The following is a 23,258-nucleotide window of genomic DNA, read 5'->3' as shown; positions in this document are numbered from 1 at the left end:
CGCGTCTGCAGGATTTGGAGACACCCGCCTCATATGCCCAGGCTCTGGAACGAGTCTTTCCGATGTGGGACTACTGGGCCTCACATATGAGGCGGATGTTTCCAAATCCTGCAGACGCGTTTTGGGTGGAAAACAAAACCGGGGAGGGGTGAAGGACGCTTGCGTGAAGCCCCAGAACCGGACAATATCTGGTAGGGGAGCCCCGCGGTCCCCCCTCTTGTGGCCCCTACGTGGGCACTAGGTGCCTCTCGTGCCTCGCAGAGGCGGGGGCGTGACATTTGGTATCAGAGCCGAGGACGGCTCTTGTCCGATGGTGGGAAGGGTGTGAGGCCCAATAGTCCCACATCGGAAAGACTCGTTCCAGAGCCTGGGCATATGAGGCGGGTGTCTCCAAATCCTGCAGACGCATTTTGGGTGGAAAACAAAACCAGGGAGGGGTGAAGGACGCTTGCGTGAAGCCCTAGAACCGGACAATATCTGGCAGGGGAGCCCCGTGTTCCCCCCTCATGTGGCCCCCACGTGGGCACTGGGTGCCTCACGTGCCTCGCAGAGGCGGGGGCGTGACATCATATGCCCAGGCTCTGGAACGAGTCTTTCCGATGTGGGACTATTGGGCCTCACAAAAATGATTTTAGCAAATTGTTTTTTGTCAAAATGGATGGGAGGAGAAATTTTTTTAGTTATTTGCTTCGGTGAAAAATGATTAAAAAGCGTTATGTTGAGAGTATGTATATATGTAAGTATGTGTGTCAATACATATATACATATATATATTCTTAATAATAATAATAATATATGTATATTCTAAATATGTGACAAATATTTGTTTACTTAGATAAAATGGACGATGGTGTTTTTTAGTAATTTGTTTTACCAAAAACATTAAAACAATATATATTGAGAGTAGGATTCAAAAATGATTTTAACAAATTGTTTTTTGTCAAAATGAATGGGAGGAGAAATTTTTTTAGTAATTTGCTTCGGTGAAAAATGATTAATAAACGTTATGTTGAGAGTGGGATTTGAACCCACGCCCTTTCGGACCAGAACCTTAATCTGGCGCCTTAGACCAACTCGGCCATCTCAACCAGTTGCATTAGATTTATTGTTTTTAATTATTAAGAATCAAAGTACCCGAGCTCAACCTCCCCATTGAATTCTTATCTGGACCAAATTAAAAAGTTTCTAATCCACAAGCTGGGCCTCGATCTAAGCCATTTACCTTAAGAATATGCTAATAGGCTTCGCTTGGTCCTATTATTAGTTCTATATGCTGCTATCTGATAAATATTTCAATCATATACTTCCAAATCAAAATCAGAAATAATTTGCTAAAATTAAAAATAATGTATAAAACTACATAATTCTAACAATTCTAGTAGCACAGTAGCATGTTTCACGCCATTCATCAATCCCATCTTCCAGAAGGGGCATGCAAATTTGATAGAGATACATAATTTGATGGATTCTCTGGTTCTGACTGAAGAAGGAACCTGGAAGCCAGATCTTGCATTTCCTGGTTTTTATGAATCACAGAAGCACCAAAAAGAGCTCCCCAAACACTAGATAAAGAGGGTGCAACTGGCATTGAATTTATAAAATCCACAGCTTGATTCAGCTATCACGGTGTCGGACCCGAACACGAGGCAGATAGCGAGGGAATGGATGCCTCTGCCGGTGCCGGAGTCGACAAGCTCGGCGGAGGCCTTGGCCAGGATGGCGAGGGTGAAATGATCAGGAGATTGGTGAGTGCGCATGCGGCGGAAGATGGCGAGGGGCTCGATGAAGAGGCCGGCGCGGGAGTAGGCGGCGAGGAGGGCGTTCCTGAGGAAGATGTTGGACGGGGCGCCGGTGGCCGCGGCGGAGTCGAAGACGAGGCGAGAGAGGGAGCGGAAGCCGAGGCGGGCGTAGGCGGAGATGAGAGCGGACGAGAGGACGGGGTGGCGGTGGAGGCCAATGGGGAAGGCGCGGGCGTGGGCTCGCTGGGCAAGCCGGAGGGCGCCGGCGCCGGCGGCGAGACGGAGGAGGCCGGAGAGGGACCGGACGGCGGCCGAGGGGGAAGGGGAGAACATCGGGAGAGAGGGAGAGGAGATTGGGTAGGGGCTAAGGTTCCGATAACGGCGTTATTCCAATATAACGGCCTCCATTGCCGCCGACTGTTATATCGGTAATCTGAGCCGTTATTTGCCCGATTACAAAAGGGTGATTTCAATTTTTTATATTAAAATACGAGTGTTATAACAGCCGTTACAGCGTTTGTTTTTCCTGGTGCGCAAACCCTTTTAGAGAGAAAATTGTACAAAAAATTGTTTTATTTAGAATAAAAATAGAAATAACAGCAGGTTATAATACGTAGCCTTTGCTGACTCTGATACCAATTGTCGCAGATGAAAGGATGGAGAGGAAGCCGGCTAAGGGGAAGATGGCTTGATAAGGAAAGGATACCCTAGAGTTTATATGTAATACAGATAGCGAAATATTGGCTCTATGACCAACATGTAGACTTATAGCAGGCCATTATAACATTATAATAGTCATCATCCTTTTACTTCCCTGTTGTTAGCGTGTGGTTCCAAATTTTTATTGTTAAATAACAAACATTAGGATATCCGATGTAACATTATTATTATTATTATTATTTATGCAGGTGCACAAACTCTTTTAAAGAGAAAATTGCAATTTAGAATCAAAATAGAAATAACAATCATACCGTACAATGGATTGTTATAAGAGTCATCTTTTAGATATATTATTTTAAAATAAAATTTTTTAATTTGTATCTAAAGACTAAAAGTCAAAAATTGTAGCAAATTGTAAGCAATCTATTCTTGTTAGAAGGTTTAAGATGATTTTGTAATCTTACAGCAGCCTGTAACAGGTTTGGGCCCCCTTTGTTATATTATATGCATTATAACAAAGAAAAAGATAATGACTGCAATAGCAGATTATTCAGCGTAAGAATAGCTTGTTATAAAATGGATGGAAGGTAGATAACCAAAATGGTAAAGCTTGAAATGTAACTAACCTTTTTAAATAATTTGAGAGGTCCAAATAGAATTGCTTGCTGAATGAGAATTCGTAAAGCTTTCAAATAATTGAAAGAAGGTTTGACTGATTATGATTATGGTTGCGTGAGAACAAAGTGAAAATTTAGTAAAAAAATTGACTATGAATTTCATAAACCAGCTAGATGCATTGTTATCAGACAGATTTCTATGTTATCAATATTGTCTTCAGTTTTATCATGCCATAAATTATGAATGAACCTACATAACACATAATTTGGATCAGAGTTACAGAATCATCTTGAAAAAATAGGATGGAAGGCTTATGCAATGCCTGTAAAGTCAGGAGCTTAAAAACAAAGTAAATCTTTATACAAGTAGGACAAAGCAAACTAAATCTTTCTGAAGTCACCCTTTATGATTCGTGAGGCCCAAGATTTTCTCAAGCATCGCAGAGAAAAATAGGTTCCATATAGCGCATTCAACTTTTCAGACATCAAAACTCAAGAATCATATATAACAGGGTTTTAAGCAGACATATATGACGCGTATGAGAAAGATGATGGACAACTCATTTCTTTCAGCCACCTTAGTTGCCAAACTCATTCGTACCACATGTTTGTTACTTCATTAAACAGTCAAGCCGACAGGTGCACCACATATGGAAGCCTCAGGCTAAAATTGATTGCAGGGGAGTTATACTCCATGATATACAGAAAATCAAATTCTATTATGTACACTTTCATTTTTTAATGTAAAAAAGAAATTGTCTGAAACCAGGTTTGAACCAGTATATTGTATAATCAATATGGCATAACAAGAAGACTAAACAGTCTATGTCACACAATATATGACATTGATTCCATCTCGAGTGCACTAATGCAGCTGTTGAATCTGCATATGAAACCCCAAGAATGCCAGGTTGTTGCTTTCTAAATAACACAAGAAAAAATATATATATGGGACCTATGACAAATGAATTACAATTAGCAAAAATTCAGAAGAAATTGTTGTCCCCAGCTGTTTGTTTGCTAACTCCCTTGTTCAAATTTTTATGGTCTTCAACAGGCATCCTTCATAAAAATGGCCATCATGATGATTAGTTAATTATGGCTAAATACCCATAAGACCTCAGAAATCCATGTTGTTGACGGCAGCACGGTCACGAACTGACACAATTCTCCCAAGCACCAAACCTAGAGCTGAAGCTACCGCCTCCGGTTTGCTGAGCGTACTCATCAATAACTTTGTGTGCACAGGCATCCCATGTCTTTACGATTTCTCTAAGCAAAAGGGGCTGTGGAAGGTCACGGAGGGACATTCTGAACCTTGACCATGCCTTGACAGAAAGATCTCCGAACTCCTTGCTATAGGAACACATGATTGAATAAGAAAAATTGCAGGTCAGATATAGAAGGGAGTGGTGAACTCAAACCCCCTAAGCATGAAAATCACAACAATTTCATCTCACCTCAGTTCACTTGGTAACATGTCTAGAAGTATGGGGGATGATTTTGGATAATTGGTAGGAATGAGAATCCTCAGAGGCACAATTGGAGACTGCCTAAACAAAATGTTGAATCAATACTAGATAGATCAATGAGGAGTTCATATATGTACCTCTGCCTTTTGGCTATTTAGGGCTCACCATCTGATCCGAAGCGAACTGTGATTTCAAGTTCGGACAAAGAAACACAGCATTAAAACAACATTTGATAACTGTCCCTTCTCCCCCAGCTGCAGCAGCAACCATATCAGCATCTTCACTTGCAGTTATCACCATACCAATCAATTTTTGATTTATCTCGTTGATCTCTTCCAGTAGAGCATGGTTGACCTGCATCGAGGAGATCTTAATAGACAGTAAGAATACCAAAAACTAAGTAGCATGATGATATTAGATGATAGACAATGTGCAACTGTTCTTTCAAGGCTTATAAAAATTTATGTGCACATGTAATTTTAATTTACATCATCTTAAGCCTTGGAACTAGTTCCAGATGCTCGTCTAATATATTTCCATTGCAATTTAATAATGAGAAAAGAAAAGAACGAGTATACAATAATAAAATATCAGTTCACATAGACATGCCTCACCTCTGGAAACCAACTACATAATGCATCTGTCAATGTACTAAAAATAATTTTAAAAAAATCTGCATTTTCTTTCGAAGCTGTAATTTTGTGCTTAACATAAGGTCATCTCCACAGAATTACATCTTTAGAGGATTTGATTATGTTGTTTGGAAATGTACTATTCAAAAAATTAAACCTCATATGGCAGTTTCTGGACTATTTGTTACAAGCCCACCTTATTATCTTGATTAAGCCTGATCTATCATAAATTATTTCTGGAACAGTTCAATCATTATCTAATTGATATCCAAGAAATAAATGTTGTTTTAATTTGTCAAAAATGGAAAATTTCTTTAGTAAGGGTTGTTTTACTCAAACATTAACAATAATCATCCAGCTTTGTCACAATATATGGCATTGGCTTTATGGATTGTAATTAGCTCAAACAGTTTTGACATAGTTTTTACTTTTCCAGGGCCATCCATAGTATTAGTTCAAGCTTTTCCAAATCCTTCTTCACAATCACCATCTACGTGACCTTATGTCTTCTCTTCTATGCTTCTACATCTTTTAAAACATATTAGAACCTATCTTTGCTGGTGCCCCATTAGGTCCTCACTGAATATTGCTCATACCGAATTTGATGATTCTCCCATCATTTCCATAATTTCAGCAACTCCAATGGAATTTCACCCTCGATCTTTCTTTTTTCAATAAAAAAACATAAATCCATGTCAAAATTCTCATTTCTGCTAGACCCACCTCTTTTCGTTGGTTCTTTTTTGCTTGCCTATTATTTAGGTAAATTCATGAAACCCCCGAGTCGTTCTATAGATTATCAGCAATACCTTATTTATCACATAAAACCCCAAAGGCACCTCTACGCTTCATCCAACTAGCTCTAGTTCTATTACATATATCTTCATCTATCTCTCCTTATTCTGTATAATAAGTCCAAGCTAACAAAAACCACCACTCTGAAGCATAATTGACCTTTATCCTAGGGGAAAACGGCTTAATTGTACACAAGAATTTATAATTTAGACATAAAAGCTGAACACTGCAGACTTAAAGGTAACATACATTAATAATAGAAAACATTTAGTGATGCTACACAAGAAAACGAATTGGATTATACCATACCTCAACTTTTTGTCTCTTGAAATTGGATGTTGAAGTTGATTCAAGTTCAGATTGTTGGAAACTATCACTCATGCTGCCAGCTGATGGCATAACATTCAAGGGCCTGGCAGTTATATCACGCTTCAATTTTTTTGTCATATTATTTCCATCCTGTGACATGAGTTCCTGAGCTTCCAAATGGAACTTTGTTGAGGCAACTAAATCTTCACCAAGAGCAGCTCTGGAACCATTTCCAGGTGCTGAGCCTGCTATTCCATCAATCATGCTGATAACAGAGCGAATATCATTAACAGAGGAGCTCAGCTTCTTTGGTGATAAGGATTGTACCTGAAAGAGTAGCAAAAACAATAAAGTTTTCATACTTCTTAAAACTTGGAAAACATACTGCATATGCATGCTAACATATTAGTAGCTAACTTCTTATCTATACAATTGGTACCAAGCAAGGAATGCTGAACCGGCCTGTACCAGCCGGTTCAGCCCATACCGAACTAGTACCGGCTCTGACCGGTCTGGTTCGGTGTTAAAAATTGGTACCGGCCAACCGTACTGGCATGTATCTTCCAAATATTTTGGATGCGTGAATTAAGCTAAACCAGTGGTACCGGTTCGATACTGGTTCGGACTGGTACCGGCGCCTACCAATACGTTATATTTTTATATAGGAAATATTTACAACACATGAGGCATACCTTTAAGCAAGCTGTTTAAATATTGATACAAGTGCAGCAACAAGACAGTCTCTGGACCAGAATTTCGAAGAAAGTAAATAGCCCTAAATAAAAAAAATAACTTTTTCACTTCCTGCAGCTGTAGCATGCCAAAAGGCTGGACAACAAGATACATAAGAGCCTCGATAAATTAAAGAGCCCTACATTATTTTGCAAATGCTTGAAATTGTTGACCAACATGATTTTATCTTGTGCACATATAATGCTCTTTCTCCACTAAAAATGTTTAACATCCAGTCCTTGGATGTCCCAGGCAGACATATAGACCGGCCTCCAAATATAGTCAATTCAAGAATTTATTAAAATAACCATTTGATGGATGAAACACCCATCCAAGCATCTAGAGATTCTAGACAGCCATTCGAATGTTTAGATAGCACTTTTAAGCATTAGTAGGTTGTAAAAAAAGAGCATAAAATCTAACAATTGAAGAAAAGAAAAAAGAAAAGGACATGCACCGGAAAACCTTCTCATCAGATTATGCTATAGTTGAAAGCAAATCTATTATTTACTTAATCAAATCATGAATTAGAAAATGGTTGGAATCAGATTCTGGACAGCCCAATATTTAATAAATTCACCCTAACCAGTAAATTTTGGCCTCTACCAGTGTACATCCAGTTCATGGAAAAGACCAGGTTACCAAATACCAACCATAACAGGTCAACCGCTTGTTGAACTAGCTCACACTAGTTCAAGCAGAACTGGAAGCTGTTTCTTAGTTTATAAAAAAGTAATTTCTAAAATTTTAAGGAAAAGAATCAAGAAGAAGAAAAAGGAAGAGAAAAAACGGAAGAATGTGAGAAAAGAGTAAAAATTATGAAATATTTAAAAATCGGGTTTGAACTGATGAGGTGATTGTAAAAAAACACAAAATTTCTGGAATTAAGGAAATTCCTTTTGACCTCAACTGATATGATTTCTTTTTTTCAAAGAGAGACTGTAATTCTCTTGCAGGACCCCCAATCATGATAAGATGTTGGATTGATGATTGAAGATTGAGATCACTTTGACTGGGGCTTACACTTTGACAGCTCCACACAAGATCATCAATCTATTCAATCAGCGATTCCATGGAACTAATAGGAGCTTCAAGAGGCACAAGAATGCGTATGGGAAATGGCGGCATCAATCACTAAATAACCTTGTAAAAACATGGCTTTTGCAAATAAAATACAAGTTTAAAATTTTAATAACTTCAGATACATGGATGTCTGAATGAAATTTTTTATTAAATGATATCAAAAAAACATGTCCCATATTCAATGCAGCCTGTAACTTCATAATGATTAAAAGTTAATATAACATGTAAGTAACATTCATAATGACTACAAAAATCTAGCTTTACAATGTGAAATGCAGCAAAATCCTCATCAATAAACACTTACAAAGTTTTAGCTATATTGCAGATGTTGAGAATCAATATTTCAGATCCATGAATGCAAATAATTGAACATAGAAAATGATCTAATAACTTTTCTTGATTAATTACCAAGTTTTCACAAAATCATATAAAGACCAATATATAAAAGCGCTTTAGAAAAGTTGACTGACCGCTTTGATTAAGCGATTTATAGGCTGTTCTTTGGCATTTGATTTGCCCAGAGTTGTAAATACAACATTCGCCTCACACCCATCTGGACTCGAAAATTCTTCAAGCAATTGTGAGGCTGAAATCCCAGGTGTAGAGATAGTAATAGGATGACTTTGAGGGGAAGAAAATGCTTGTTGATGTCCAATAATTACAGCATTTGATAATGATGAAATGCTAAAATGTTTCTCAGGATCTCCAGGTACTGGAGAGGGAGTTGTGGGAGCATAAGGAGACGAAATAAAGGTTGAGTTTGCAGACTGCGAAGGTGTTTGCTCTTTTGGAAGAGATGACAATAGAATGTTCTGATCAATTTTTTGAGGCGATGAATGCTGAGAAACTTGAGGTGAAGTAGGTTGAAGGTTTTGAGGAGAAGAAATTGGAAAAGAGACACCTGCCTTAAGTTGTTGATGAGAATAATTATGGTGCTGACCTGAAGGGTAATGTTGTTGATATAATCCTGATTTGATGCCAGAGCTTTGTCTCCCCTTCAACTCATTTACATCATTTTTTTGATGCTGTGGCATCTGGTGCAGCGGCAACTGTGTCACTTGATGTAGCTGTTGAGATGCACTGATGGTAGTCTGCAAGGATCCAACATCATCCTGTTGCACCAAGCCCACAGTTCCCTGTTTCATGGAGTCCAAAGATCCTTGCTTCGTTGGATCCAAGCTAGGAGTTGGCTGCAGTGTATTTGCCATGTTCTGCTGTGTTGTTGGAACATTAACAGCCGTTGATAAAGGCATGGATCCAAGCTGCATGCTTGGTGCAGCAGCTGACTGCATTGATGCTACCGAGCACGGCAAGTTTATCCGTTGCACCTCGTTTACATGATTATCATGCTGCTGCAGCTGAGAAACTTGAGATGGTAGATGCTGTGGCATGGACTGAGAATGTCCCTGAGGCTGAGAAGGAACACTCCTATTCTTTCTTGAATTTATGAAATTGCTCATAAAATTCTGAAGCAAAGGAAACTTCCTCATCACATCAGAATTGATGTTGCTCTTAGATGTATGTAAAAGATTTAATATGAGCCGTGATGCAGACTGGCACGATTTTGCTTTTTCAAACTGTTTTGATTGTTTTGTTGCCGCCGCATTGACACCTTCATGCTGTAGAAATAAGGGGGGAAAGGGGGAAGACAAGATTGATTAGCAGAAAAAAACTAGATTTTCAAACATTTCTTCTATTTAACTTGTAGGGAAATCTAAAGCTTTATGGGTCAACAGATATAATACATGAAACTGCGCAATCTTCAGAGTAATCCTTCCATTGAATTCATTGAGCTCTGTAGAGTACTTCTTCCAGGACATTATCTGCAATTGAGGAAAACCATCAAAACTAATAGAATGCAGAGGTGAAATCTCTAAGTTTCTTTCTTATGCTAATTTAATTTTTAAATTAACCAACAGATTAAACTTCATGGGGCATCTCTATTCTTTTGAAAGAACAACTTAGGTCTGTCTAGCACTGCAATGAATTTTCATTTATGCCAAGGTCCGCCGTACCGGTACCGGTCGGCGTACCGGTGGCGGCCCGGACCGGTACGAAACCGGTCCGTACCGGTTCCGTACCGGTCCGAACCGGTCCCGTACCGGTCCCGTACCGGTCCGAACCGGTCCCGTACCGGTTCTTCAACAATAAATTACCGGTACCGGATTTTATGCTGATCCGGTACCGGTCCCAGGCCGGACCGGTACGGCAGACCATGATTTATGCAAATGAATAATATAAAACACAAAAAATATATCAATGGAAATTACAAGAAAGGAAAGCTGCGATAAGTCACCTCTTGATAGATTTCCTCTTGCCGATCAACGACATCTGCATTTCCAATCTGTGCTGTAGAATCCACCAATGCTGTTGTTTTTTTTTTTGAAAAAAGAAAACATTTAGCTGAAAGAAATAGGCATTAGGCAAGTAGGAATATTTCAAGGGAAACCCAAGGCCAACAAGATAGACATTAAACAACAACTGCTAACAATCTTTCAGCCACAGGATTCAACTTAGTTAACCAATAAAAAAATCATATGAACCAAAATTATGTAAAATTATTATTCAATAAGCAGAACAAAACCTTATCTTAGACGTAAATAATTCTCTGAATAGGACTTCTACTTTATTTACTGGCGGATCTAAATTCCGGCATATTATAAGATGAGAGAAAATTTAACATGAAGTTGAAAACCCATTCTATCACAACCTTACTACTCTAAAAAAACCCGAAAGCAATAAAATTGTACTTTTAGGATGCCCGTGGAAGAAATCTCTAATGATTTATTAAGTATCAAAAATAATAGAAATAATTTGGTTTTTGAAATCAATTGTGCATCAACATCATTGCAAAAGTTTCAAGTCTAGATGCAATTCACAAACTTCTAAGTAGGTCCACCATCTACCATCAGAATTGCCCATGGAAAATTATCACATAATATAGTCTGCAGGTAGTAAGTGATTGATGAATCCTAATGACTAAAATACCATGTTACATCCTGCAGTGGCTCATACTGTCACAAGAATCCGGCATCTCGCACCCCCTTAGGACTGATCCCTAGACCAATGGACCTAAACCACCTTAAACTGCTGTAAACCAACTTCTAATGAACCACGCACCACTTGACACCACTAAGGACGAGTTTGAAGGTGTTTTCACACCTTCTGCTTATTCTTGCTTAGTACATATACAACCCATAACATAATTCAATGCAGTCATCCCGTACCAGCCAGTAACCAATACAAATCTGTACATCGACTTAAAAAACCTTGAGCTGCACATGGTGAAATAAAGATATGTTTAGTGAGAACTAGTTTACCTCACTATATGAAAAATTTTATAATGAGCCATCCAACCCTAGGACTTCTCCAAGGCTAGGACAACTGGTAGAGCCAGTATTTTATTGAAGGGGGCAACAACAAACCCATGTTAATCATAAAAAATGATGAATTTAGAAAAGACACATTTTCAAGAGTAAGTTCGCACAAATGACACATCAGATAGAAAATTTTTATCATACTTTTGATGACATTCCAATTCAGAAAATCCTCCCAAGCTTTACGGCATGGATATATGATATGATATGGCACAATATATACATATTAATCAGGCAATTTAAAAGATAAATAAAATATGATATAGCTAAGCTCACTATATAAAATAATTATTTACATGTACATAAATAAAGCACTCATAGATTATAAAGGGTTATCACAAAAATAGCTTACACTTCATACAATAAGATCAAAATCCACAAACTCTATCATTCAGTCATCATTCAACTTCATGGGCCATAATAAATCTCAAACAATGACATCAACATGGGAATCTGAAATTAACCATCCATTAGTGAAACATCAACATCCATCGAAAAGGAGGAAAAAAAACCTGCTTATCATCCCTTGAGGTATCGAGGAATTATTCCCAGGTCTATCCATAAGCACATGGAGCCCTTTTATTTTTACAAAATAGAATACATAAGTACTCGACACATTTAGTAGCTGTATCCAGCAATTAATGACATTCATTACATATTCGGAATGGACCCAACATGCAATTTGAAGGCCTTTTCTTGCTAGTTCCTAGCCTTAGAGGTGTTTGAAGAAGGCGATTTATGTATCTCCATTTTCAGTTGTTATAATTTATAAGTATTCTCTGCAAAATAAAAATAAAAACTTATATATCCAAAGTCTCTCATTATATATATATATATATATATATATATATAACGAAGACAATAGATAGAGAGTAAATCAAAGAAATTAAAGACAAGCCATACGTACCTAAGCTACAAAGAAGACCACTAGTAGTAGTACTCCTTTTATTTTTCTTCTCAGTTAATTTAAATTCACAAGAGCTTACAGTTTAATAGTTAGATTTAAGACTCACTATGAACTTCTCTTGATAGGACTAGTGGTTGGAAAAAAAAGCATGCTAAAGATTGAAAGGTAATACACAATGTGAATTGTGAAGATTTTATCTGAAAGATAATAAAAAGCACAAAATTGTCCAAAATATTAAGGGGTTGTCTGGTTCCTTGCGAGTTTTACTAAAATATATACCATAAAACATAATTCTTTGTAACATAGCTTTAGGAAAAGCAATGGGAGACTTGTTTTTCATAAAATTCATTTTTCACCCTATTAATTTTGACAAAAAAGGTGTTATGGAAACCAACCAAACTGCCATCTTTATAAAAAAATCAATCATTTTGAGCTTATTGTGTACCTCTTTTAAATAAAACCAGTCAACCAAAAAGCCCCTATGGGTTTCCAGGTAAGTGTCTCCATCAAACAAATTTAATATATTAGTTGGAAAAAAAGAGGTGAAATGCACAGCAACTTATCCGTCAACTCAGGTGACAATGCCTTATCAGATTATGTTGGAATACATCAAAAGATCTGTTATCAGTAAATACTTTAAGGCCAATCTGTTAATTATACTTTAGGCATAATTACGCAAATAATCTTAGAGTTTAAGCAAGCAAAGGAGCAACATAAATGCTTAAAGGTACAGAAAACTGTAAAATATTTTTTTTTAATGGAGAGTTATGAGAGAGAGAGTGTCAATTAAAAAGCCAATCCCAAAAGCACATGGGATGACAGAGCAGGAGGGATAATTTTCCAATGTGTAAGCTCGTGTATAAACATCCAAAGTAGGTAGAAACAAACAAAAGAAATGGATTCAAATAGGTTGAGACATCAAATAAATATACAATTCCTACCATGGAAAAGAAGAAATGATGTATCTAAATTATAAAGATGTTGTAGCAACAGAACTTCTAATGCATAAAGCAAAGATATAATAAGCAATTGACATGATAATTCACCATAGCCTGTTTCAAAAACTCTGAAACTCATCACAACCTTATGCAGTGAATCTGGGAAAAAGGAAAAACAACACAGAGCAGGTAAATTCCAGAAGCCATTTGACATGAGAAAGGAAGAACCAGTATGATTCATAAAAAAACGAACAATATCAATAAAGGGGATAGAAAAGGAGTAGAAAGCATAATAAACTGCAGAAAGGGTCGCAAGATTCATAAGAAATGAACAATATCAATAAAGGGGATAAATAAAGAGTAGAAAGCAGAATAAACAGTGGGAAGGGTTGTAAAAACATAAAGGGCATCTAGGACATCATTTAAAGTTTTAAACAAAACTATTTATTCCCCCACTTACTATTAGATGTTGCCTCTGGAAGCCCTCTTTGTGACTGAATATATGGTCTCTGCTCTTCAATCAAATTTTGAGGTTGAAGCAGTGCGCCTGAAGATTGAGGCCTTTGTTGCATCTCTTGTTGTAACAAATTTGGCTGCTGATGCATAGCCAACTGTTGATGCAATCGTGGAGGCTGAGACTGAACCTGAGGCATCAGTTGTTGTTGAGATGACTGGTATTGGGACAGCCGACCTTGTGATTGTAAGAATGTAACAGTTGGCTGCTGGATTCGTTGCTGTGTTACAGCCTTTGTTTGTTGCGAGGAAGGCACTGTGCATTCATTTGGCTGCATGTTTGAGGCACTAGAATGGGATCCAAATATCAACTGCCGCTGTTGCTGTTGATGTGGTTGCAGTTGCGGCTTCAGTCCGGAAATGTTAGTTTGCGACCTTAATTGCTGCTGCTGATGTAAAGATATAATCCGTTGACTCGACTCTGGTTGTGCTTGCTGCATGCTTATCAAACTAGTTTTCTGGCCTGGTAGTCTTTTCTGCTGCTGCTTCATGTTCAAGGCACTATTTTGTTGTCCAAGTAGCTTGGAATGTTGCATATCTGAGATACTTGAGTGCTGACCCATTAGCTTCTGTGATGACGACAAGATAGATTGTTGAGGAACAGAAGTACACTCCTGCTGAAGTGAAGATGATTGTTGGTGTATAATAGGTTGTGCCTGCTTCTTGTGTCTTGCAACTAACTGTGGATGTTGCTTAAGTGAAGATGGTACACACTGTTGGATTTGATTTTTCTGAAGGTTGGGTTGTGAAGCTGACTGTGTAACTGTAGGCCGCATCTGATGGACCATGGACTGGCCTGATTGAAGACTGGATGTCATTTGCATTGAAGGTTGCTGAGAAGATTTCACTTGGTTAAGATGCAAAAAATTCTGCTGCTGCTGCTGCAGATGCTGCTGTTGGATCTGTGCTTGCAAGAGTGAAGGATGAGAAACATTCTGTTTCAGAATTTGCTGCTGAAGCTCATGTTGGTAAACAAATGTGTTTTGTGATTGCTGTTGATGTTGTTGGGAAATGAATGCCTGTGGTTGTTGTTGCCTACCCCAATTCTGCCTTTGTCCATTGGCATATCTTTCTGGTGTTAAACCTTGCCCTGCAGAACTACTAACAAAGTTCTGTGATACGCTTGATATGCTCTGGAAATGAGAGGTCTGATCAGCATTAGCCACAGTGGACCGGCTGAATCCTGAAACAGATGACATCGTATGAGAAAGACTGGCAGACCCCTGTGTAGTGGCTAATGTGGCTTTGTGCTGATGATTCTGGGGCAAGAGTGGTGGCAGCACTGGAGACTGATTCACATGAGACATAGCTAATGATTGCCCTTCATAGCTAACTTGTGACTGTATACCAAGCGATGCGGTTGGAGAAGACTCTGAAAGAGTTGTCAGTTAAATAGATATATCGTAGATATGGAGTAAGAACATATCCTGTTAAAAGCCTAAGTCCAAAATTTTTCATTATGGTTGCATGAGATAATATGTCGAAAGAAAAATATGAGGTGAAGAGCATCGCATGGTAAAGTTTTACTGTTATTACTTGTTCAAGCTATGTTTATGGCCCATTTATTAAGGTCACAGTACAAACTGTTTCAGCAAGACCATTCTAATTAAAAATTTAATGTTTTATCAAATTCAGTAATTTAAAAATACAACAAGATTAATGAGGCATATAATTCATGTACTACATCAAGATTAATAAGATATTTCATGCCAAAAAAATCATGATAAGGTAACAATAAACTGCATTTGCTTTTAATTTCCATCCATCTAACACAACAAGTAGGCAACAATTTTATCACCTAAGTTCATAAGCTAGGATGAAACTAAATCCAGAAGTGTCTTATGATCCAGGATTGAAGTATTTTGCATCATAATTGTGGCAATCATGTACCTGCACAACATACAAATCATGCTGAAGCCAATCATTACTTAGCATACTCCAACATAGAAAGACAAAGTTAGCGTGCCAAAATGCACTAAGTTAATTTTCTTAAAAACCATCAATCTAATATAATAGACTTTAATTAGTGCAGAGAAATGCTGTAACAACTATAGTTTAAATTTATTTGCACAAGACCAATTAATGTGAATCTATTTTAACTAATATAGAGCATGTGTATTTCATAGCTTCAAGCAATCCAACCTATAACTAACATTATAGAAATATGTTTAGACACAAACAATATAACAGAGCTCCAAAACTCTGATAAGAGATATGAAATATTGTTACTCATTAAAACACAATGTAGTTGTGATACACATACTGCTAAGGTGCTGTTGTGGGAGCCTCATAAACTGCTAATGCAAGAAACTTCTATAGGATGAGCTTTGTTAATTCCATGCCTTGGATCCAACATAAATAATGATAGTTTGTTATTAACATGCCTACTCTAAAGGTTATGCCGATAAATTTTGAAAATAGATATTTTACCACTATATATATGGTTGTATCAAAATGCATCATCTTGATGCAGAAATATGAGCTAGCATGAATAATGGAAGTACACATCCTCACATCTTATAAATAACCTGTTGGCATGGTACAATTCATATGTACTTTTAAGTTATAATGCAGCATATGTTGAACCACCCCAAACTGGACGATTCATGCTCAAGGTATACCAAACCAAACTGGCCAGGAATCGACATGGCTCAAACAATCATGATGGTTTAGCTTGTTATAACTTAAAATCCCCCAACTTTGAACACTTGACTATGTTCAGATCTCTCACCCCTGTCGAACCCTAATTGACACCATTCCCTCAATCGACATCAAGACTGACATCGATGCTGATGCCCTCAATCGATGCCAACGCCATCAACCCTGAATAAGACCAATGCCAATGCCATCCCCATCCAGGCATTCGAACGGGTACACCTCTCTCTCCCTCCCTCAGTCTCCTCCCTCACCCACCCTTTCCCCCTCACCCCCTTTCTCCCCTTTGTCTTCTCTATCTCTCCCCTAATTCTCCTCCTCGTAGGGCTAGGGTCAGGTTTCTCCCTCTCTCCTCCAATTCTCCCAATGCTTCTTACACCTTGGCTCGATATAGCACATACCAATACCATATCAAACCAATAGCTAGCTGGTACGACATCCAATATTGGCTCGCCGAACATTGGACTATGATGTGAACACTAACTTTAATCCTTACTTATGATAGCGAGAGTTTCCTAAACCAAACTTTTGAATTAGTAAACTACAATAAGTACAGTTGCTTCACCTAAGTGGCCTTTCAAATAAATTACCTTAATTGAAGGTATAAATGATAGAACCCTCATCCAATATTTGATTCATTAGGGAATTATATTTTCAAAAAATTATATACAAAGATCATGGGAGATGGGAGATAATACCAAAGTTAAGTCAACGGTTTAGAATGTATGGAATGATTTTATCATGACCATTTGATTCCATGTGTCTCGAGCATCAAAGGGGCAACAAACAAGTCTATTGCCAAATTCTCCATCTATCTCCTCCTTTGGATTTTTGCTTTAGGCTTACAAAGTTGATTACTTGAAAACATGCATAAGAGATACTACTACTACATATACAATTAAATGCATTTTGCTTCAATATATATCGTCACCATCATATATGCCCCTTAAGATATATTTGGTCATGAGCAGATCTCAAGTTCATCGTAGTAACCCATGATGCATATGTTTTAGCTCATATTCCTGCATTAAGTTCAAAGTTACGAAGATATATTGTGAGTGGCTCTTTATAACATGTTTGTTAGCAAGGATTAGTGAATGCTAAACCAAGTCGAACTGCTCGTACGGAGCCATAGCGATGCTAGCTTAGGACGGTACAGCTGCTCAAGTTAGTTCATATATAAAATGCCTTCCACCCCACCCATTCTATGGTTTGAGAGCCTTCGAGGCCCTTTCTTATCCACTCGCTCCTCGGACTGCCTTTGAAGGTACCTATGCTGTCGGATGCCACTCGCTGACAATGTCGGCCGTCACTGGTAAGTCCCTCTGCTCCCTCTCTCTCTTTCTCTCACTCTATTAGGTTTAGGGTTATAATCATGGTATGTCGTACCGTACCAAACCGGACGGTACCGAACGTACTGTACCATACCGGTACCGATATCGGTGGCGTACCGACACTCGGTACGCCAAAAAAATATGTACAATACTATATCGATACTATATTAGTGTGGCACCAGTACGGGGTCCGGTACCGAGACGGCAAACCTTAGTTATAGTCCCTCCTGCCCTCTCCTTCTCCCCCTCTCTCTCCTCCCTTCTCTCTCTGCCCCTCCCTCTCCCTATTTCAGTACACTTCAACATGGCACAGCCCATACTATACCATACCGATAGTTCACCAATACGGTTCACGATACCTGTTCACCAAACCTTGGCAAGGACACTTGCAACACATCTATTTTTTCTGCCCTCATGTTTATGCTCTTATACTTTTAGATATATTCATCTATTATTTAGCTTTCACGTCACCATTACACTATCTCATTTTATTCTACAGCATAAGATGATCATACAAGAAAGCTTAAGAAGCAAATATCCAAATTTAGTGGGCTATTTTGCAAAATTCATACTAATTTTATTATTCATTCACGAGTCCGCTATTTTTTCTCCTTTATTTTGCAGCACCATGTGCTACATCACTTATCCAATCCTAAAGATAACTTAACTAGTAGTGGTATCTGGACCTATGTCGCAATCCACTATAACACATTAAAAGTGTATCCACTAGTTAGTATGCAATGTTTGAAATATCAACTACCTAACATGTACAATCTATAAACCAAAGGTGGGTATTGCACATGCCAAGGTCTGCCAGACCGGTACCAAGGCTCATACTGGCCGGCGACAGTTCGGTACAGTACACATGCGTACCACTCCGATTAAGAGCACACTCAAGTACGGTGAGGGAAGAAAACAAGGAAGAGAGAGAGAGGAGGGAGGGAGAGGGAGAGAGAGGGGTCCATGTAGAGGAAGATAGGGAGAAGAAGAGGGAGGAAGAGAGAGAAGGAGAGAAAAGCCCTAACCTTAATGCTAATCTTAGGATAACTAGGGGGTGGGGAGAGAAGAAGGGGTGAATGAGCGACGGGGAGAGAGGGAAGAAGGAGAAAGAGGGAGGGGGGAACAAAGAGAGCAGTACCTAAGTTTGGTCACGATCGAGGGGATCGAAGTCACCTTCAACAACGATTGAGGAGAGCGCAGTGTCACTATCACCGATGGAGCCTACGGTTGGGTAACATGGAGCTTCAAAACTCTAATTATGGAGGACCCAAGGGGATAGGGGGAGGAACGAGGAAGGAAGAGAGAGATGTCGAACAATCAAAGGGGTCAGGGAGGCTTGGAGGTTATTTAAGGGACATCGCAAGCCTCGTTAAATTTATAATACACAAACTCGACATGCCTTAAGGCCACTTTTGCAGAAACCTTTCTGACTATCTGAACCATCCTGATTCTTGACTAGTTCGATTTTGTATAGACCGAATCGTCCAATTCGGGATGGTTCAGTATGGACCAAACCGTCCAATTTCGATGGTTCGGCTAATATATACCATAACATGTAGTATATCAACATAAGGCATTAACCGATACACATTCACATGGACATTATGCACCTGTACAACTAATTTTGGCCTCCAAATTCATTATTTACATTTTTGTATGAATTATTTTCTTAATGCTCCATTTTTGTAAGTAATAAGGTAACATTAAGTGCATCCTTCTCTATATTTGCTAAGGTTTTTGAAGTGGTACAAGAAGTTGGTAACAATCAAGTTGATCAATTTGTATCAAGAAAAAACTAATATCAATAAATTTTCCTAAGATAAGTGCACATAATAAAAAGAAAGCAAATTGTATGATAACTGATGTCATTCCACAGAAGCATCATGTCTTCATGTTTTTAAAGATTTATTTATTTATTTACATAGACTGCTTAACAATAATAGAATACAAGAGTACATGCAAATAAGTAAAAGAATATTTATTTATATATCTAATAATCTAAGAGTCCATTAATCATATGAAAATAAAAATGTTTGATGGATTGAGTATTTTGCATTTATACACAACACTCAAGAAGTTTTCCGAGTATTTGGATTGACTTCGATCATGTGGCACCATGAATTTGGAGACAAGGGGGTTACCGAGTATTCATACCATAAGCTGACCTATACTAACATGGTCCTAGAATGGTACCAGTACAAGTACAAATTGGTATTGTGAACCTTATCATCAAGCATCATTCGAACCATTGGAGCTTGTTAGGTTTTTGAGTCTTACTTATAATTTTATCTTTTGTTTTAGTCCCTTTAGTCCATGTTCTACTCAGTCTAGTGTGAAAAAGATTGAATTTAAGTGATTAGTTTAGTCACATGCATAATTGTAGAGGCAAGACGGTGTCTTACGAATAAAAATAGGTGCAGAATATAGTTCATATCAAGGTCCGCCGTACCGGTACCGGTCGGCGTACCGGTGGGCGGCCGGACCGGTACGGTACCGGTCGGCGTACCGGTGGGCGGCCGGACCGGTACGGTACCGGTCGGCGTACCGGTGGCCGGCCGGACCGGTACGGTACCGGTCCGGTCCGGTCCGTACCAGCCGGTACCGGTACCGTACCGGCCGGTATGCGGTGGTTTCAAAAACCACAGCGCGCGGCGCTGTGGTTCTAAAAAAAAAAAATCGTACCGATGCGAACCGGCCGGTTCGCACCGGTACGGGCTCCGAACCGGCCGGTACGGGCCCGAACCGGCCGGTACGCACCCGTACCGGCCGGTTCGGATAAAAAATCGGGAAATACCGGTTTTTTATCCGTTCCGGTACTGGTCTAGGACTGGACCGGTACGTACCGGCCCGTACCGGCCGGTACGGCATTCCATGGTTCATATCATTGTAGCAAGAACAAGAACACTAAGCACATGGCTATTTAAGGCTTCTCCTATGAGGGTTTTATGGAAAATCAGATCCAAGGCCCTCGGAAGTGAGAATCAAACCAGTTTCAGTCAGGTACGTTTCTTTATTCCATAAGTTTCTTCACTCTTTCTTTGCATCTTGTTTTCTATTTTTTTCTTTTCTACTATTCTTTCATTTTGCATGTAACAACCTAGGACCTCACCTGAAAAGACTAGCTGAATGGTTTTGTTTAGGTTCCTTGGCCCTGTATAAATACCCAATATCTCCCCAATGCATGAATAATGTGGGACTAAACATGCGCCTGTATGGGTCTTCACTTACTCCCTTAGAGTAAAGCCTAGCATTCTTGTCAGGACAATGGTCCAAATCCAATCACAAACATCATGATCAACCTGTGAGATCCACTAGTCACACATAAGCAATGAGCCGAGTCCGCTTTAATACTATTTGTAACGACCGAGGTTTTGTTTGGGTTTCTTAACCCTGTACAAGTACACAAGATCTCTCCAATGCACAACAAAAGATAGACTAAACACGCGTGCATGGGTCCTATACTGCAGTCTAGCACCACCTAATATAGGTGCTGTTAGCAGCCATCAAACAGGCCTTCCTAAAGGATCAAACTGGACTGCTGACAGGTTATCTCACCCAGCATGATTTCAGCCATGCAACAGCTTTTCTAATCCCCGACACAAGTCTTCACAGCCCAGCAATCTTCTAAATAAGTCCCATATTCTTTGTGTCCCTTAACACACCACAAGATCTGCTGTCAGTTCTTTTTTGCTAACTTTATGTTTCAGATATGAAGATAATCAGAGCTGTAATCCACTTGTTGGTTTTTTCCTACTTCCAAACCCTAATCCTAAATTGCAAAGGTATCTTGAGCATCAATTTTGCTATCTGTTCACAAACATCTTGGATTCATTGACAATCTATAGTCCAGCATGGAGGAAAACGAACAAGGCAAATTCCTAATTGCGACTGCAGCAAATAAACTGCGCAAGATATATATCCCATCTCCTATGACTCAAAGAATTTAGTAACTCTCATTATCTCTGTTCTCAACAATTAGTTTTTTTTTCTTTTTTTTGTTCTTAGAGACTACAGACCGATGTTTGTTTCAGCATCTTGCATGCATGACAGCAGTTATATGTTTCATCTTGCATATATGTTATGTTTTGAATTAATTTTCTGAATCCATCAGTTTCATATTTTAATTTTTAGATTCAATAACTTGTCATCATATTCTATTTGGTACATCGAATGTCTTTTTAATGACCAGCACTGATGCAGGACAGCCCCAGCCCCCAGGGAACCCTAATATGCAATACCAACATAAACAATTAAGAAAATTTATTTTTTTCCTTAAACAAATTTCTAAATTTTTTCGTAGCTCCTTTTCAGATGATCAAACAGATTTAAATTAAGAAAATGATTTTATGTTAACTTTGACAATTAAGCTTGCAGTATCTTAATATATGCCTAATTAATGAAAAATTAAACAAGTCTAAAATTTAATTAAGCATCCTTATTCAAACTTAATTAGACATATAATCATTATAGCAGTCTGTACAATTTTTTGAATATTTTCAAGCAAAGAACCTTTAAAAGTTCATCCCAAGCAGTATCTTACTGCTTGGTTTGGCGAGGTTCAGGGCCAGTTCAGAACCAATACACCCTGATATGGACCAAAAGGAGTGGCACAAAGCCACAAACCCAGTTCAACATATGCAGGGGCATATTGGCCAGATAAATACAGTAAATACTGGCCAATACAAGGCTTTCACTTGGCTTTTCAATCCTTGTTAATCTAATGGTATAATGATACAAAGAAAAGAAAGCTTAAAAAGAAAAAAAGACATGGAAACCAAAAAAACATGTGTCTATGTGTTAATAGTTTGGAGAAAAGCATGAAACCATATTATCTCAGGTTAACCCAAATGTCCCAGACAGCATAACCAGACAAGCAGATAAACATGTATGGAAAGAAATGGCAAACATGCAACATGGAATAAGAATTCACTAATAGAGAAGTTTAATGGGCCTTACCTGCTTTAAGATTATACTGGATCAAAATAAGAAGACTATATATATGAAAAGGCAAAAGAAGCTTTTTTCCATAATCTTTGAACTAGAATAAGTCTTTCTCTTTAGTCAAAAAATATAAATCAAAAAACCGAAAGATATATTATGCTTCATGTTAGAAAAACTAATACCTTTTGTGCCAATTCCTGGATCAGCTAAATTTTGGCTCTCAGTAGCAAGGACTGATAGTGAAGAATTAATTCCAGCACCATTTTGAGCTCTTGTTTCCATTGTAAGCAATTTTGCAGAAATTCTCCTCTGATATTCATCCTGAAATATACAAAATAGGAAAAGTTGCTTACCATGGAAGATTTTAGCTCATATTAACAGGAAAAAGGGGGGGAAAGGTAGGAATAAGCATGTGTTGGGCATGAATGAAGACACTGGAATGTAAATCGGCAATAAATGGACTTCGACCCAGGATGCTCATGTCTCTAGCAGAATTTTTTGTAGACTTGATAGCAGCATAGTACGCCATTCTAGTTAGTACCGGTGCAAATTGA

General features: G+C 38.4%; 1 protein-coding gene and 1 non-coding gene across 2 annotated transcripts; both read right to left on the bottom strand.

The window, feature by feature from the left end:
• Window positions 1-1,007: 1,007 nt before the first annotated feature.
• TRNAL-AAG lies at window positions 1,008-1,088 on the bottom strand. Its single transcript has one exon. It is a non-coding gene; the product is annotated as a tRNA-Leu (tRNA).
• Window positions 1,089-3,719: 2,631 nt separating this feature from the next.
• LOC103699336 (mediator of RNA polymerase II transcription subunit 15a-like) lies at window positions 3,720-23,022 on the bottom strand. Its single transcript, XM_039119784.1, has 9 exons — window positions 22,887-23,022; window positions 13,722-15,146; window positions 10,336-10,406; window positions 9,785-9,862; window positions 8,510-9,658; window positions 6,225-6,551; window positions 4,654-4,842; window positions 4,477-4,565; window positions 3,720-4,372 (listed from the first exon to the last, which is right to left on the bottom strand). The coding sequence occupies exons 1-9, from the start codon at window positions 22,984-22,986 to the stop codon at window positions 4,168-4,170; spliced, it is 3,633 nt and encodes a 1,210-aa protein (XP_038975712.1). The 5' UTR covers window positions 22,987-23,022; the 3' UTR covers window positions 3,720-4,167.
• Window positions 23,023-23,258: the final 236 nt, after the last annotated feature.

Source organism: Phoenix dactylifera, unplaced genomic scaffold (genome assembly GCF_009389715.1).
Source record: "Phoenix dactylifera cultivar Barhee BC4 unplaced genomic scaffold, palm_55x_up_171113_PBpolish2nd_filt_p 000613F, whole genome shotgun sequence".
Classification (NCBI taxonomy): Eukaryota; Viridiplantae; Streptophyta; class Magnoliopsida; order Arecales; family Arecaceae; genus Phoenix; species Phoenix dactylifera.
This window is presented reverse-complemented; position numbering and strand designations above follow the sequence as displayed.